At 53.9% G+C, this 14,655-nt stretch overlaps 1 protein-coding gene across 5 annotated transcripts; it reads right to left on the reverse strand.

Annotated features, from left to right (window-relative positions):
- Positions 1-2,703: 2,703 nt before the first annotated feature.
- tox4b (TOX high mobility group box family member 4 b) lies at positions 2,704-11,969 on the reverse strand. Of its 5 annotated transcripts, none has more exons than XM_059950795.1 (10): positions 11,715-11,969; positions 11,551-11,601; positions 10,252-10,320; positions 6,624-6,851; positions 6,232-6,468; positions 5,674-5,901; positions 4,985-5,065; positions 3,763-4,275; positions 3,121-3,296; positions 2,704-3,002 (listed from the first exon to the last, which is right to left on the reverse strand). In XM_059950795.1, the coding sequence occupies exons 1-10, from the start codon at positions 11,724-11,726 to the stop codon at positions 2,942-2,944; spliced, it is 1,656 nt and encodes a 551-aa protein (XP_059806778.1). In that variant the 5' UTR covers positions 11,727-11,969; the 3' UTR covers positions 2,704-2,941. The 5 variants fall into 5 exon arrangements, with proteins under 5 accessions (XP_059806778.1, XP_059806776.1, XP_059806779.1 ...); XM_059950793.1 differs by having other exon boundaries at positions 11,377-11,601; XM_059950796.1 differs by lacking the exon at positions 11,551-11,601.
- Between the last annotated feature and the right edge of the window lie 2,686 nt (positions 11,970-14,655).

Genomic DNA, 14,655 nt, shown 5'->3' on the forward strand with positions numbered 1-14,655 from the left:
CCTGCCCCTCCACCTACCTTCCTATCGTCCGCAAACTTGGCCACAAAGCCATCATCGAAGTCATTGGCATATAACATACAAAGAATCGGTCCTAACACTGACCCCAGCAGAACACCACCAGTCACCCACAGCCAATCAGGAGGTGGTGCTCACTCTATCAAAGATCTGTTTACAATATACATTAATGATTTAGATGAAGGGATTTAAAGTAACATTAGCAAATTTGCTGATGACACAAAGCTGGGTGGCAATGCGAAATGTCAGGAGGATGTTATGAGAATGCAGGGTGACTTGGACGGGTTGGGTTAGTGGGCAAATGTATGCCAGATGCAGTTTAATGTGGATAAATGTGAGGTTATTCACTTTGGTGGTAAGAACAGGAAGGCAGATTACTATCTAAATGGAGTCAAGTTAGGAAAAGGGGAAGTACGAGATCTAGGTGTTCTTGTACATCGGTCAATGAAAGCAAGCATGCAGGTACAGCAAGCAGTGAAGAAAGCTAATGGTATGCTGGCCTTCATAACAAGAGGAATTGAGTATAGGAGTAAAGAGGTCCTTCTGCAGCTGTACAGGGCCCTTGTGAGACCCCACCTGGAGTATTGTGTGCAGTTTTGGTCTCCAAATTTGAGGAAGGAGATTCTTGCTATTGAGGGAGTGCAGCATAGATTCACAAGGTTAATTCCCAGAATGGCGGGACTGTCATATATTGAAAGATTGGAGTGACTGGGCTTGTATACACTGGAATTTAGAAGGATGAGAGGGGATCTGATTGAAACATATAAGATTATTAAGGGATTGGACACGCTGGAGGCAGGAAGCATGTTCCTGCTGATGGGTGAGTCCAGAACTAAAGGCCACAGTTTAAGAATAAGGGATAGGCCATTTAGAAAAGAGATGCGGAAAAACTTTTTCACCCAGAGTGGTGGATATGTGGAATGCTCTGCCCCAGAAGGCAGTGGAGGCCAAGTCTCTGGATGCATTCAAGAGAGAGTTAGATAGAGCTCTTATAGATAGCGGGGTCAAGGGATATGGGGTACGTACTGATTGTGTGTGATTAACCATGATCACAGTGAATGGCAGTGCTGGCTAGAAGGGTGGAATGGCCTACTCCTGCACCTATTGTCTATTATCTCCACCATCTGGGCCAGGCCATCTCCTCATAGCTACCACCAGGCAGGAGGTACCAAGGCCTGAAGCTCCTCACCATCTGGTTCAGGAACAGCTACCTCCCTTCAACCTTCGTCACTCTCAGTACAGCAACGCCGTGACCACTTGGCATGATACTGCAGCTTGTTTTTCCTCGTTCTAAACATGGTCTTGTTAGAATTCTGCATGATGTACATTTTTCATGTGTACGTTGTCTATCATGAAGGATCCTCACCACTTGTGTTTCCCTCATTATTACCACCGAGGAGGAACACTCAGTGATTCAGGAACAGCTTCCCCCTCCTCCGCCATCAGGTTTCTGAATGGCCCATCAGCCCATGGCCACTACCTCACTACTTGGCTTCTTTAGCATTATTTTATATTCCTTATTGTAACCTCTCGTGCTTATTCTGTCCTCTACCACAAAATAACAAATTGTACAACTCACAGTAGGTCAGAAAACTACGCTTGCTTCCGAGTGTGATGTAGCGAATGCAATTGCCCGCGAAGCTGCTGGTTTTTCACTGCATTGGTACAGGTGGTAGATGCATTCATGCATCTGACAAAACATCACCTTGACCCTTCCTTAGGTGAGGAACTGTGCACGGTGCTCCCGGTGTGGGTCTGACCCAGGGATACAGAGACAGGAACTGTGCACAGTGCTCCCGGTGTGGGTCTGACCCAGGGATACGGAGATGGGAACTGTGCACTGTGCTCCCGGTGTGGGTCTGACCCAGGGATACAGAGCCGGGAACTGTGTAAGGTGCTCCCGGTGTGGGTCTGACCCAGGGATACAGAGACAGGAACTGTGCACGGTGCTCCCGGTGTGGGTCTGACCCAGGGATACAGAGACAGGAACTGTGCACAGTGCTCCTGGTGTGGGTCTGACCCAGGGATACAGAGACAGGAACTGTGCACGGTGCTCCCAGTGTGGGTCTGACCCAGGAATAGGGAGACGGGAACTGTGCACGGTGCTCCCGGTGTGGGTCTGACCCAGGAATACAGAGACGGGAACTGTGCACGGTGCTCCCGGTGTGGGTCTGACCCAGGAATAGGGAGACGGGAACTGTGCACGGTGCTCCCAGTGTGGGTCTGACCCAGGAATAGGGAGACGGGAACTGTGCACGGTGCTCCCGGTGTGGGTCTGACCCAGGGATACAGAGACAGGAACTGTGCACGGTGCTCCCAGTGCGGGTCTGACCCAGGGATAGGGAGACGGGAACTGTGCATGGTGCTCCTGGTGTGGGTCTGACCCAGGGATAGGGAGATGGGAACTGTGCACGGTGCTCCCGGTGTGGGTCTGACCCAGGAATAGGGAGACGGGAACTGTGCACGGTGCTCCCGGTGTGGGTCTAATACAAGGAGTCAGGAATCTGTCAGTGTATAACACCGGGGTGCAGTACCAGTGGGGATGGGTCTGTCAGTGCGGAAATGGGGGTTACTGATAAGCACTAGGTACAGTACCACTCTCTCGCTGTGTAACACTGGTGTGCAGTATCTGTAGAAGTTGACCAGTCTTGGAGAAAGAGTCTTCAAAGAGAAAGACAACATACAGAGTGTGGGCAACATGTTTATTGGGATCATTCAAGGAAGGCAGGCCGTGAGGAGACACCAAGAATCCAGTCACCTCAGGGAGCGATCCTATCCTCGTCTCCTGGTGCCCCTTCTCCTTTCCGATCCCGTGCCACGCTCCCAGATCCGTCCCCATCCGCACGCGACGCTGTCTGGGATTGCCGATCCCTGTGTGGGGCTTCCTTCCCAGTCCGTGGAGTCCTTGAGTCACGACCCCCATCCTCTACTTCACCGAGGTCACCGGGCTCTGGTTCCGAGCAGACACCCAGGCCATGAACACATCCCTGTGGGGGGAGAGAGACAGATACAGTCAGCACTGTTCACAGCCCGTCCGGATACACCGACACAAGTCTGGCCCAGGCACCTCCCTCGGAATTCCAGCCTCTCCTCCCCGCCACGCACCTGCAGTGCTGCACCACACACTGGCTGCTGCAGTACTCGTTGTCCCAGTCAGGGCTGGGCACGGGGCTGTTGTTGCAGCCCCTACGCACACACACCCCCGGCCCTGGAGTCGGCTCCCTCACTGGCGAGGGGGAGTTGGTCACCAACTCCACCGACGGCTGCCCGCGGTTCTCCACCTGGGACGGAAAAACAAAGATCAGTCATATTACAAAGGGAACTCCTGTCCCCCCAAACACTCCCTCCTCCCCTTTCTCACCTCTACAACCCCCCCATCTCCTCTCTCTTCTTTTATTAATTTCTACATAGAATGATAGTTCAGAAAATACATATTATAAAAAAGCTATCATATCAAATATTTGAATCACATTAACAAACTCCTTACCCCATGTTCATGTAGTTTAATTCATCTTCTAAACCAGTCATCCTTCCTCACCTCCCCTCACCTGTTACTCCCTCCATCTCCTTCTCTCCCTACCCACCCCTCAACCTCCTCCCTCTCCACTGCTCTTTTCCTCTGCCCCCTCCCTCTCCCACTCTCTCCCCTGCTTCCTTCCCCTATCGATTCCTCCCCACTCCCTCTCCCCCATCTTTCGTGTCACCATCAATTTCTCACCTCCACCTGCTCTCCCCCCACGTACTCACCTGGGGCTCAGCCGGCGTGCTGGCGGTGGGGACGGTCAGGAGGGTCACCCCCTCGGCCGCGCGCTGGGCTGGCAGCGGAGACGGGACCGGGGCCGGGGGTGCGGAGATGGTGACGGTGGGGGCAGGGGCCAGGGGCTGCAGCTGGATGATCTGCACCTGGAGGGGAGGGGGCGGCGGGGGGGCGGCAGTCAGGCCCGGCCTGAGCCGGGGCTGGGCCGCGGCCTGGAGGGGGGGCGGCCGGGGCTGGGAGATGGCCTGCAGGGGGGGCGGGGGCATGGGCTGGAGGGGCGGGGGCGCCTGCAGGCGCTGGGCGCGGGTGGCGGGGATCTGCAGCTGTAGCAGCTGCGGGGTGGGAGCCAGCACCGTTACAAGCCCCTGCGTCATCTGGCGTGTGGTGACCGACGGGGGGCGGCTCAGGGAGGGCGAGGGTGAGGGAACCAGCAGCGAGGCGGCAACGCTCGTCGGCTCCTCAGCTGGCGCCTGTGTCTCCCCCTCGCCGGAGTCCACGGCGGTCTGAGGCAGAGAAGAGGAAGACAGAGGATGAGATACCACAAACAGGACGTCTGCCCCCCACAACCCCTCCCACACAAACTCACACACTCCCAGGGTCAGACATAGAGTGAATCTCCCTCCACACCGTCCCATCACACACTCCCGGGGGCAGACACAGAGTGAATCTCCCTCCACACTGTCCCATCACACACTCCCGGGGTCAGACACAGAGTGAAACTCCCTCCACACCGTCCCATCACACACTCCCGGGGGCAGACACAGAGTGAATCTCCCTCCACACTGTCCCATCACACACTCCCGGGGTCAGACACAGAGTGAAACTCCCTCCACACCGTCCCATCACACACTCCCGGGGTCAGACACAGAGTGAATCTCCCTCCACACCGTCCCATCACACACTCCCAGGGTCAGGCACAGAGTGAAACTCCCTCCACACTATCCCATCACACACTCCCGGGGTCAGACACAGAGTGAGGCTCCCTCCACACCGTCCCATCACACACTCCCGGGGTCAGACACAGAGTGAATCTCCCTCCACACCGTCCTATCACACACTCCCGGGGTCAGACACAGAGTGAATCTCCCTCCACACCATCCCATCACGCACTCCCGGGGTCAGACACAGAGTGAATCTCCCTCCACACCTTCCCCTCACACACTCCCGAACTGCCAGCACCGTCACAGAGTCAGACACAGACTGAAGCCCCACCTTCGTCTCCAGCCCAGCCCTGTACGAAGCCAGTGCCTTGAGATATTCCTTCTTTGCCGCCTCGGTTTTCCGTTTGTAGATCTGCGGGGGCGGGGAGAGTTTATGGTCAGATGGCAGAAGTGACAGGCGGCCCCTCCCGCATCCCAACACAAATCTACAGCCCCCTTCCCCAGCTGGACCCTCTCCTCTCATCCCCAGATTGCCCCTCTCCGACCCACCCCCTCTCCCGGAGACTTCCCTCTCTCCTTTCCCAGCTGCCTCCCTCCACCTTCTTGTCCCTGCTCGCTGCTCCACACCCGGAGAAATTCAGCGTTTGGTCTCCGTTCCACCAAGGCCATTTTCTCCCCCCGGGAAAGAGGGGGCCCTCAGTGGAGGTGCCTCAGCGTGGTTGTCTCCCCCTCGTACACTGCAGGTGCTGGGGTTGAGTATGGAGAGAGGGAGGAAGGGAAGGACACTTCCCCCTGGGGCTGGCAGAGGTGTCCCTGGATGAGGCCAAGGGAGAGCTCCACCCAGGCAGACCGCCTGCTAATGTTCGTGGCTGGGTGACCGTGGGGAAGGAGCTCACGGTACCATGGAGGTATTCTGGGACCGTTGAGGGAAGGGAGCATTTTAATTCAGGTTGCCGCGGTACCCGTTACAGTCTCTTTCCGCCGGCAGAGTTGCAACGGACGTATTTGTGTGAAAAGAACCTGTTTCTGCTCCTCGCCCAGGCTGTCCCACATGGAGGCAACGATCTTGGAGACCTCCCCGAAGGTGGCGTTGGGGTTCTGCCCTTTGATAGCGGCCTGCGTGTCGCGGAAGAAGAGGGCGTAGGCCGAGACCGGCTTCTGGGGCTCGTTGGGGTCCTTCTTCCTGCGCCGCTTCGAGCCCTTCCCCTTGCGCGGCCCCTCCGCTGGAGGGGGCCTCTCCGCCAGGCCCTGCGGGATGAGCGGGGTGAGTGAGTGAGTGAGGGAGGGAGGAGGGTGGTCAGGGAGTAGGTCGGATACGTCGCAGGTTGAGTAGTGGGGTGGAACACAAGCAAGAAGGGGGATGGTGGGAGGGTTCCTGGGGAGGAGGAATGGGTTAGGAAGAAGGTCGAGGGGGTGGGTGGTGTACTGAGGGGAGGCAGAGAAGGGGGTTACCAAAAATGAAGTGATTTCGGAGGGGAGGGGGTCGTCCCAAGAGTGGGTGAAGAGTGGGGGGGGGTCCCCACGATGAAGGGATGTGGGAGGGGGGTTTCCCCGGGACAGACACCGCGCGGTACTCACCCTGCGGAAGTCGTCGCCCTCCTCCTCGTGGGTGGAGCTGGCCGGGGAGGGCGGGGGCGAGTTCCTGTCCCCGGTGGCGGCCTGGGGGCCCAGGATCTCACTGGCCCCCAGGCCCAGCCCCAGCTGGGTGCTCAGCTCCGACTGGTCGATGGTGGTCAGCGAGGCGTGGGGTCCCGCTGACACGGCGGTCGTCAGGGGTGAACCCGCAAACTGAGTTCCCACCGGCTGCCCCAGGTCCTGAGGGAGTGGGGAAGAAGAGAGCGTCAGGGGAAGACAATGACCCCCCCTCTTCCCTTGCGCCCCGAACCCCATCTCCCTCCCAGTCTCTGGGATCCTCTCCCCCGTGCCCCCAGTCTCCGACACCCTCTGAAGGGGCTGCGGCCGTCACCTACCACACTCAGGCTGCCCACCAGACTGGTTCCCGGCTCCATCACTCCCTGGGAGAGGGGCAGCGACAGCTCGAGGGGCGCAGAGGTGAACTGGGTGGAGAAGCCATTGTCCTGTGTGCTGGCTGGGTCACTGAGGTCGAAGTGGCAGGCCACATCAGCGTCTGCTTCCAGGGGCAGAGAGATGGGGGGAATCTCAAACTCCTCATCCCCGAGGCTGGGTGTGTGGAAGGTCTGAAGGAGAGAGAGAGGCACAGAGTGACGATCACAGACACTGTCCTGAGTGAGAGTGAATCACCCTCCACACCGTCCCATCACACACTCCCGGGGTCAGACACAGAGTGAATCTCCCTCCACACCGTCCCATCACACACTCCCGGGGTCAGACACAGAGTGAATCTCCCTCCACACCGTCCCAGCACACACTCCCGGAGTCAGACACAGAGTGAATCTCCCTCCACACCGTCCCATCACACACTCCCGGGGTCAGACACAGAGTGGATCTCCCTCCACACCGTCCCATCACACTCTCCCAGGGTCAGACACAGTGTGAATCTCCCCCAACACCGTCCCATCACACACTCCCAGGGTCAGTCACAGAGTGAAACTCCCTCCACACCGTCCCATCACACACTCCCGGGGTCAGACACAGAGTGAATCTCCCTCCATACCGTCTCATCACACACTCCCGGGGTCAGACACAGAGTGAACCTCCCTCCACACCGACCCATCGCACACTCCCGGGGTCAGACACAGAGTGAAACTCCCTCCACACCGTCCCAGCACACACTCCCGGGGTCAGACACAGAGTGAATCTCCCTCCACACCATCCCATCACTCTCTCCCAGGGTCAGACACAGTGTGAAGCTCCCCCAACACCGTCCCATCACACACTCCCAGGGTCAGTCACAGAGTGAAACTCCCTCCACACCGTCCCATCACACACTCCCGGGGTCAGACACAGTGTGAAGCTCCCCCAACACCGTCCCATCACACACTCCCAGGGTCAGTCACAGAGTGAAACTCCCTCCACACCGTCCCATCACACACTCCCGGGGTCAGACACAGAGTGAACCTCCCTCCACACCGACCCATCGCACACAGACAGCAGAACCATGAACAGTGAGAGGGCCGTTGATCGAAGTGTGGTGGAGAATGTTTCCTGCAAGAGTGACAGGGTGGGGGCAGGCTCACCAACGCTAACAAGTGGGAGGTGGAAAGAGCCGAACGCACAAGGGAGAGGGGTTCTCAGGAATCGAAGAGAGTCCACACCATGTTATTGTTGACCGTGTCCATTTCCTGGTTTACCGATGTTCATTTCTCCTGTGGAACTTGTTATAATCATTTCCCCGAGAAATCCGCCATAGCTGCCGACCCTCTTGAACAAAAGGAAGGACCAGATGCCAGACAGACAGCACTTTAGGGGTCTAACCGGGATACGACACACACAGGAAGTGATGAGGAACACAGGCAGTCAGAGGGACCAATTCCACAGCTCCCTGACAGAGGCTGACAGGGGACACGCTGCAGAGGTACAAAACCCTGGTTACACCGCGGCTGGGCGTACTGGTCTCTACACAATGAGAAGAGTGCAGAGGAGATTCTCCAGGACAGTGTCCAGTTCGGAGGGCTTCAATCACTGGGATAGGCTGGGCAGCCTGCGCCCGTTTCCTCCGGATCAGCGGAAGCTGAGGGGGTGTAGATTGATAGAATCACTACAGGGCATCAGAGAGAGGAGGGAAATGTTTAATATTTTCTCTGCAAAGGTAACACAGCAGAGACAAGAGAGTTGGTGAATGTTGTTTACTTGGATTTTCAGAAAGCCTTTGACAAGGTGCCACACGAGGGAACCGATGTTATCAAAGATTCTAGCTTGGACAGTTGTGATGAAGAGTCTCGGCCCAAAGCCCTGACTGTTTATTCCTCTCTGTAGATGCTGCCTGACCCGCCAAGTTCCTCCAGCACTTTGTGTTGCTCTGGATTTCCAGCGTTTGCAGAACCTCTTGTGCAGCACGGGCCGAAGACTGGCTGACTGGCAGACAGCAGGAATAACGGGGCCCTTTTCCGGTTGGCTGCATCCCCCGTGGTCAGTGCTGGGTTTCTAGATTTCACATTACATGTTAATGATCTCGAGGACATAATTGATGGTGTTGTGGCCAAGTCTGCACATGATACAAAGATAGGCAGAAGGACAGGTAACGTTGAGAAAGCACAGAGACTGGAAAAGGTCTTGGACAGGTTAAAGGTTAACACAGATAAAGTTGATAGTAAAAGAAATGCAAGTGCAATATTATTAATTTCGAGAGGACTGGAATACAAGAGCAAGGATGCAATGCGGAGGCTTTCTAAAGCATTGGTCAGACCGCACTTGTAATATTGGACCAGTCTTGGGCCCCGTGAGACACAACGAGCTGGCAATGCAAAGGGTCCAGGGGAAGTTCATGAAAAAGATCCCAGGTGTGATGAATGTTTGATGGTTCTAAGAGAGTGTGTGTGTGTTTGGGTGGGGAAAACCTTTCTTTTTCAATCTGTTTATTATCATTAATAATATGAACAAAATACAATTGATATATTAATAAAGGAATTACAAACATACAAATTCCCATTGCACATGAAAGAATACATAAGCAATGATTACAATATAAATGAGTTTTCCCAAAACATGAACTATACAGTATATATATATATGAACAAGGTAAATCTAGGGATTTCATAATATATAATATAAAAAAACAGAAAAAAAAATTATGCAAAAATAACTAAACTACTAATCTAATAGCTAATAAAGAAGAAAAAAAAGCAAAAAAAAGAAAGAAAAACTAGAAAAGGAAAAAAAAGGGCTGTTTATAATATCTCACAAGAATACATAATCATCAGTGTCGTCAACTCCGATCCTCTCAACATAAATAAGATTAAAGCTGGAAGATCAAATAAGCCTGGAACAGGGTCATATTACATCATATGAAAATATTGAATAAATGGTCTCCATATCTTTTCAAATTTAATAGAAGTATCAAATACACCACTTATAATTTTTTTCTAAATTTAAACATAACAGTTTGAGAAAACCAATGAAATACAGTGGGAGGATTAATTTCCTTCCAATTCAGCAAAATAGACCTGATGACTATTGAAAAGCCAAGATTGAATGGAAGTGGGGAGGATGAATCAAATGCTGGGGGAGCACAGGACCAGAGGGCACAGAGGACGTCCCTTCAGAACAGACACAAGGAGGGATTTCTTTATCCAGAAGGCGGTGAACCTGGGGAATTCAGCTCCTCAGGCGGCTTTGGAGGCCAAATCATTGGGTATATTTAAAGCGGAGGCTGATGAGTCCTCGGTAGGTCAGGCTGTCAAAGGCTACGAGGAGAATGCAGATAAGGTGGAGAATGATACAGACCTAGAGGGCAAATAAGGCTGGTGGAGATGTTTGGGGAAAGGGGCAAGATCATTGCAATAGAACAAAGGGCCCATTTCCAAAACAAGATTCAGAGATCTCAGGATCCTCTCCCTCCCATGCACCCCCCCCCCCCCCGCCCCCAGCAGCATGCACGTGAGAGACCAGGCCAGAACACAGTGAGCCCTCCCCAGTATGAATCTGGAACCCTGCTCCCCAAATGCCTTGCCCCCTCACCTCCGCCCCACTCAGGAAGGGGTGGCTGGAGTCGCTGATGGTCAGGAAGGTGTCCGCACTGCCCGGGAACTGTTGGGGGGAGAGACAGAGAAAGAGACAGAGGGTGAACGAGAAGCCAGGGTGGCAACCCAAAATCCACCCCCCCCCCACTCCACCACAGCACGGGATCTTTCTCTGCGCAAAACTGCCACTCCTCCCCACCCAACCAAAAACTCAGTTAACCACCCTTCTCCCGCAGCCAGCTGGGATCTTGCTGTTCCATCCCACCTCTCTCTCCCCCCCCAAAGGTGGTCAGTCTTCACCTCAGAGAGTTGGCATCATCCTGTGCCTGAACAGCAGGTCCAATCGAGTGGTAGGGGAGTGTAGGACCAGAAGCCACAGCCTCCACAGAGGAGAGTGGTAGGGCACCCTTACCCCGGTCCCTTCCTCCGTGCCCGAGGAAGCCCAACCCCAGTCCTCACCCCACCTCCCAATCCTCAGGGATCTTCCCGTGCCCCCCCCCCCCAGAATGACCAATCCAGCCCTCTCCTCACTCCCCCCCCCCCCGCCCTGTTGGTCCCGTGAGTGACCAATCCCGTGTCTCCCCAGCCCCTGGGATCTTCCTGCGCTCCTAAATGACCAATCCCGGGTCTCTCCCAACCCCGATCTCCCTGGGATCTTCCTTTGCCCCAAGTACGACCAATCCTGAGCCCCCCCTACCATCCCCGTTTCCCCGGGATCTTCCTGTGCCCCAAGAACGCCCCCCCCCCGGATGGTGGTTGACGACCCCGGAGAGTGGCTCGGACCCCAGGAAACCCCTCCGTCCCTCCGTCACCTCCATCGCCGCCGCCCGCCGCCCCCAACAAAGATGTCGGGAGCAGCTCCCTCCCCCACCTCCGAGAACAGAACGTCACATCTGCCGGAAGAGGAAGTCGAACAGACAGAGGTGGGCAGCCGGTGGCGCCCCTCACTAAGATGGCTCTCGCAATGTCGTAACCACCCCCTTTACCGCTGCCCGTAACAAAAATGGCGCCGCCCGTACCGTCACACGCTCCCGCCTGTAAGTTTTTTCAACCGAAATAAACTTTATTCACTATATTAAAAAAAGTATTTAAAATAAACCGGGAAATGCATTTTCTTGCTTACATTCATAGACGATGCGTAAAGTAATGTTGAATTAAATGTCTTTAACCCAATAGCAACGTTGCCACTCATGAAGCCCTCTGGGGTGTTGAGGGTACTACTGTAATTGAGGGGGTTCCTCACTCAACCCGGCCCCTCCCTGACCAGTAGTGTTAGAACCCTACACCGAGCCCTTACAGCAATAGTCAGTGGATCCCTCGGCAGCTGGAATGCGCCAGTCGGCAACCCCTACAAACACAAACAGGAAAAAATCTGCAGATGCTGGAAATCCACGGGAGACACACAAAATGCTGGGGGAACTCAGCAGGACGGGTAGAGGATTTCCATCGATACCGCCTGACCTTCTTGAACATCTACGGACACCTCGACGTGTTGGCTGATCCAGCTGGTGCCGTCCGTGTGCTTGCCCCTGGTCAGGGTCCTCTGCCACTCATCTTCCTCTACACCCACAGCATGCGAAGAGACCGCGGCGGGAGCAATGTTCCGGGGGAAGGATCTGACCGGGAGGGCGGAGAGTCCGCCCCACTGACTGCCTGCAACCTAAACCCCACACAGACCCAGCGCCGCCAGGTTAGCGGAAGTGACGTCCGACTCATCACCCTTCGTACTTCTACCAATAGTGGGCGGCGCTGAGCCATTTAATTGCTGGCGTAGATGAGGGGCTCGCACCTGGCAGCCAATGAGCGGGACAGATACCTGACGGATGCTCACATTAGCCAGTGGGAAACATGGCTCGTTTGAGAGGCATCATAAGGAACGAATAGGAGCTGTGGAGGGGTGTTTCTCCGGGTATTGAGCCAGCTGATTTGCTGATAGAGGTCATTGGTGTATGTAAGTGAAGGAGTGGGTTTGATTGGTAGATTCATGGGAGGGAGGGAGGTGAATTAGTAAATACAGGTGAGGTGGGGATTTGATTGGCAGACGGAAATGATTGGTGGATACCGGAGGTTTTGATTGGCAGCTGGATGAATGGCTCCAGCTCCTCGCAGATCCAGTGACACTGGAGGGTTAAATCCCTGTTCTGGGAACGGGGAGTTGTGAGGGTAATAACATGTAAAAGCCAGGATCAAGTAACACTGGACTCTGTCCCAGGAGAAGGCGTGGGAGGATTGTCCTTTGAAGTCTATCTCACTGAACTCAGGTGGTGACAAGGAGCCACACGGGAGCGGGATAAATCAGCTGGTTGAGAGGTGTAGCAACAACCTAACACTCAATGTCAACCAGACCAAGGACTGGATTGTGGACTTCAGGAGAACACACACCAGCCCTCATGGACGGGCCAGCAGTGGAAAGGGTGAGCAGCTTCAAGTTCCTGGGTGTCAGCATCTCAGAGGATCTCTCCAGGGATCTTTATATGTACCTTGGGTTACTCATAAAGAAACAGATTCTGGAAGAACATAACTAGAACAGCAAACAGCAGCCTCCTTTTAACACTGCCACTCCTTCAGATCATTCTGTCATTTCTGCGCATGCTCCAAACTCTGTCCAATCACGTTCTTACACGTGACACGTGATATCACCACATCCTCCTTTCCTTAAAAAGAAAAACAATTAGCAACATTGATCAAACAAAAGCATAATTTAAGATGTCTCTATCCGTCTCTCTGGGGGTTTACAAACACAAGTAGACCTTCTAAGTGGGCCACACAGCTCCTGTTGTTTTGTCTGCTCTGCGTCAGTTAACCGAAGCTCTGAAGTTGCCTCTTTCTTGAGGTCTTTGCGATTTCTTCTTAACACCGCTCCTTCTTCTGTTACGATCTGGGTTGTACTTCTTCAAGTACTGTAGCTTTCTGTCCATGTGTTCATTTTGTCTGGTATCCTCACTTCCTCTCCTTGGTGGAGTTCAGGTAATGGACGAGAACATCTGTCAAAGTATGTTTCCTGCTTTGTTTTGAGTTCATCTTTCCAACGTTCACCTCCTTCTGTTCTCAGAAAGCTCTCGTCCATTGGCAGACTGGATCTCAAACGGCGACCCATCAAGAGCTGAGCAAGTGAAAATCCACATTCAAGTGAAGTACTGCAATAGGCTAGCAAAGCTTTATAAAAATCACCTCCTCTATCAGCTTCTTGATAATTCCTACTGACTTCTGACACCATGTTGTGTTCTTTATGCGTTCCGTGGGTTACTCATAAAGAAACAGATTCTGGAAGAACATAGCTAGAACTTTCATTTAACAGCAAACAGTAGCCATGTTTTAACACCGTCTCGCTTCTAGATCATTCTGTCATTTCTGTGCATGCTCTGAACTCTGTCCAATCACATTCTGACACGTGACACGTGATATCACACTGGGCTCAACGAATGCATGGCAGTGGCTGTACTTCCTTAGGAGTTTGAGGGGGTTTGGTTTACTATGCCATCGAGGACCCTTGAAAATTTCTGCAGATGCCATCTCTCTCTCCCCCCTCTCTATCCTTCTCTTTATCTACCTCGCTCACTCATTCCCCTCTATCTCTCACTCACTCCCCTTCTCTCTCCATCTCTCTCTCTATCTCTTTGTAGCACTTTACTCTCTCATTCTGTCTCCTTCTCTCTCCATCTCTCCAGCAATTTATCTTATTCTGATTTTCTCTCCTCTCCCTATCTCCTTCTCTCCCCCTCTCCCTTTTCCTCCTCTTGCCCTCCCATCCTCTAACGCCCATGTCTCCCTGAGCCTGTCACAGATAGCAATGAGGTGTAGAGGAGGGAGATGGGGAACCTGGCATCGTGCTCTCAATGCAACAACCTCTCCGTCAGCGTCAACAGAACAAGACAGTTGTTCCTTCACTTCAGGAAGGTGCACATATTGAAACCTGTTGAGTGTTGAATGGCGGAGACAGTGTGAACATGCAGAGGATGTGTCCAAGGGAGGGTGAGTCTAGAACCAGAGGGCACAGACTCAGGACAGAAGGACGTCACGTCCCCTTAGAACAGAGATGAGGAAGACAGTGATCAGTCTGTGGAATCCATTTCCAGTGGTGGCTGTGGAGGCCAAGTCACTGAGTACCGTATATTCCGTGTGGAGTTCTGATAGGTGGTCCGTGCCGGTGGTGCAGTGGTTTCCACACCCGGACCTCGGAACAAGAGGTCCCGGGTTCGAATCCGGCTGGCTTCTTGCACGCTTTCCCTCCGCACTGACTGTCAAGCCAGCAACTCAGCCTCGTAAATCAGACAAGCACCAAAGAAATGGCAACGTTGCCGCTGGATGTGCCAAACAAGGCACGGGGAAGAACTTGATGGGCTCTTGAGAGGTGCCGTGGGCTACCGGGAGGAGGCAGGAAAATGGGGTTGAGAGGGACAAC

The sequence above is a fragment of the Hypanus sabinus genome, chromosome 26 (assembly GCF_030144855.1).
Source record: "Hypanus sabinus isolate sHypSab1 chromosome 26, sHypSab1.hap1, whole genome shotgun sequence".
NCBI classification, from domain to species: domain Eukaryota; kingdom Metazoa; phylum Chordata; class Chondrichthyes; order Myliobatiformes; family Dasyatidae; genus Hypanus; species Hypanus sabinus.

Coding starts and splice junctions, on each gene's coding strand:
- tox4b (XM_059950793.1), bottom strand. CDS start 11,445: ATGAGTGGCAACGTTGCTATTGGGTTAAAGACATTTAATTCAACATTA. Junction 6,852..10,251: donor CCTTCCTGAGTGGGGCGGAG/GTGAGGGGGCAA, acceptor TCTCTCCTTCAG/ACCTTCCACACACCCAGCCT. Junction 3,003..3,120: donor TGTGTGGTGCAGCACTGCAG/GTGCGTGGCGGG, acceptor CTCCCCCCACAG/GGATGTGTTCATGGCCTGGG.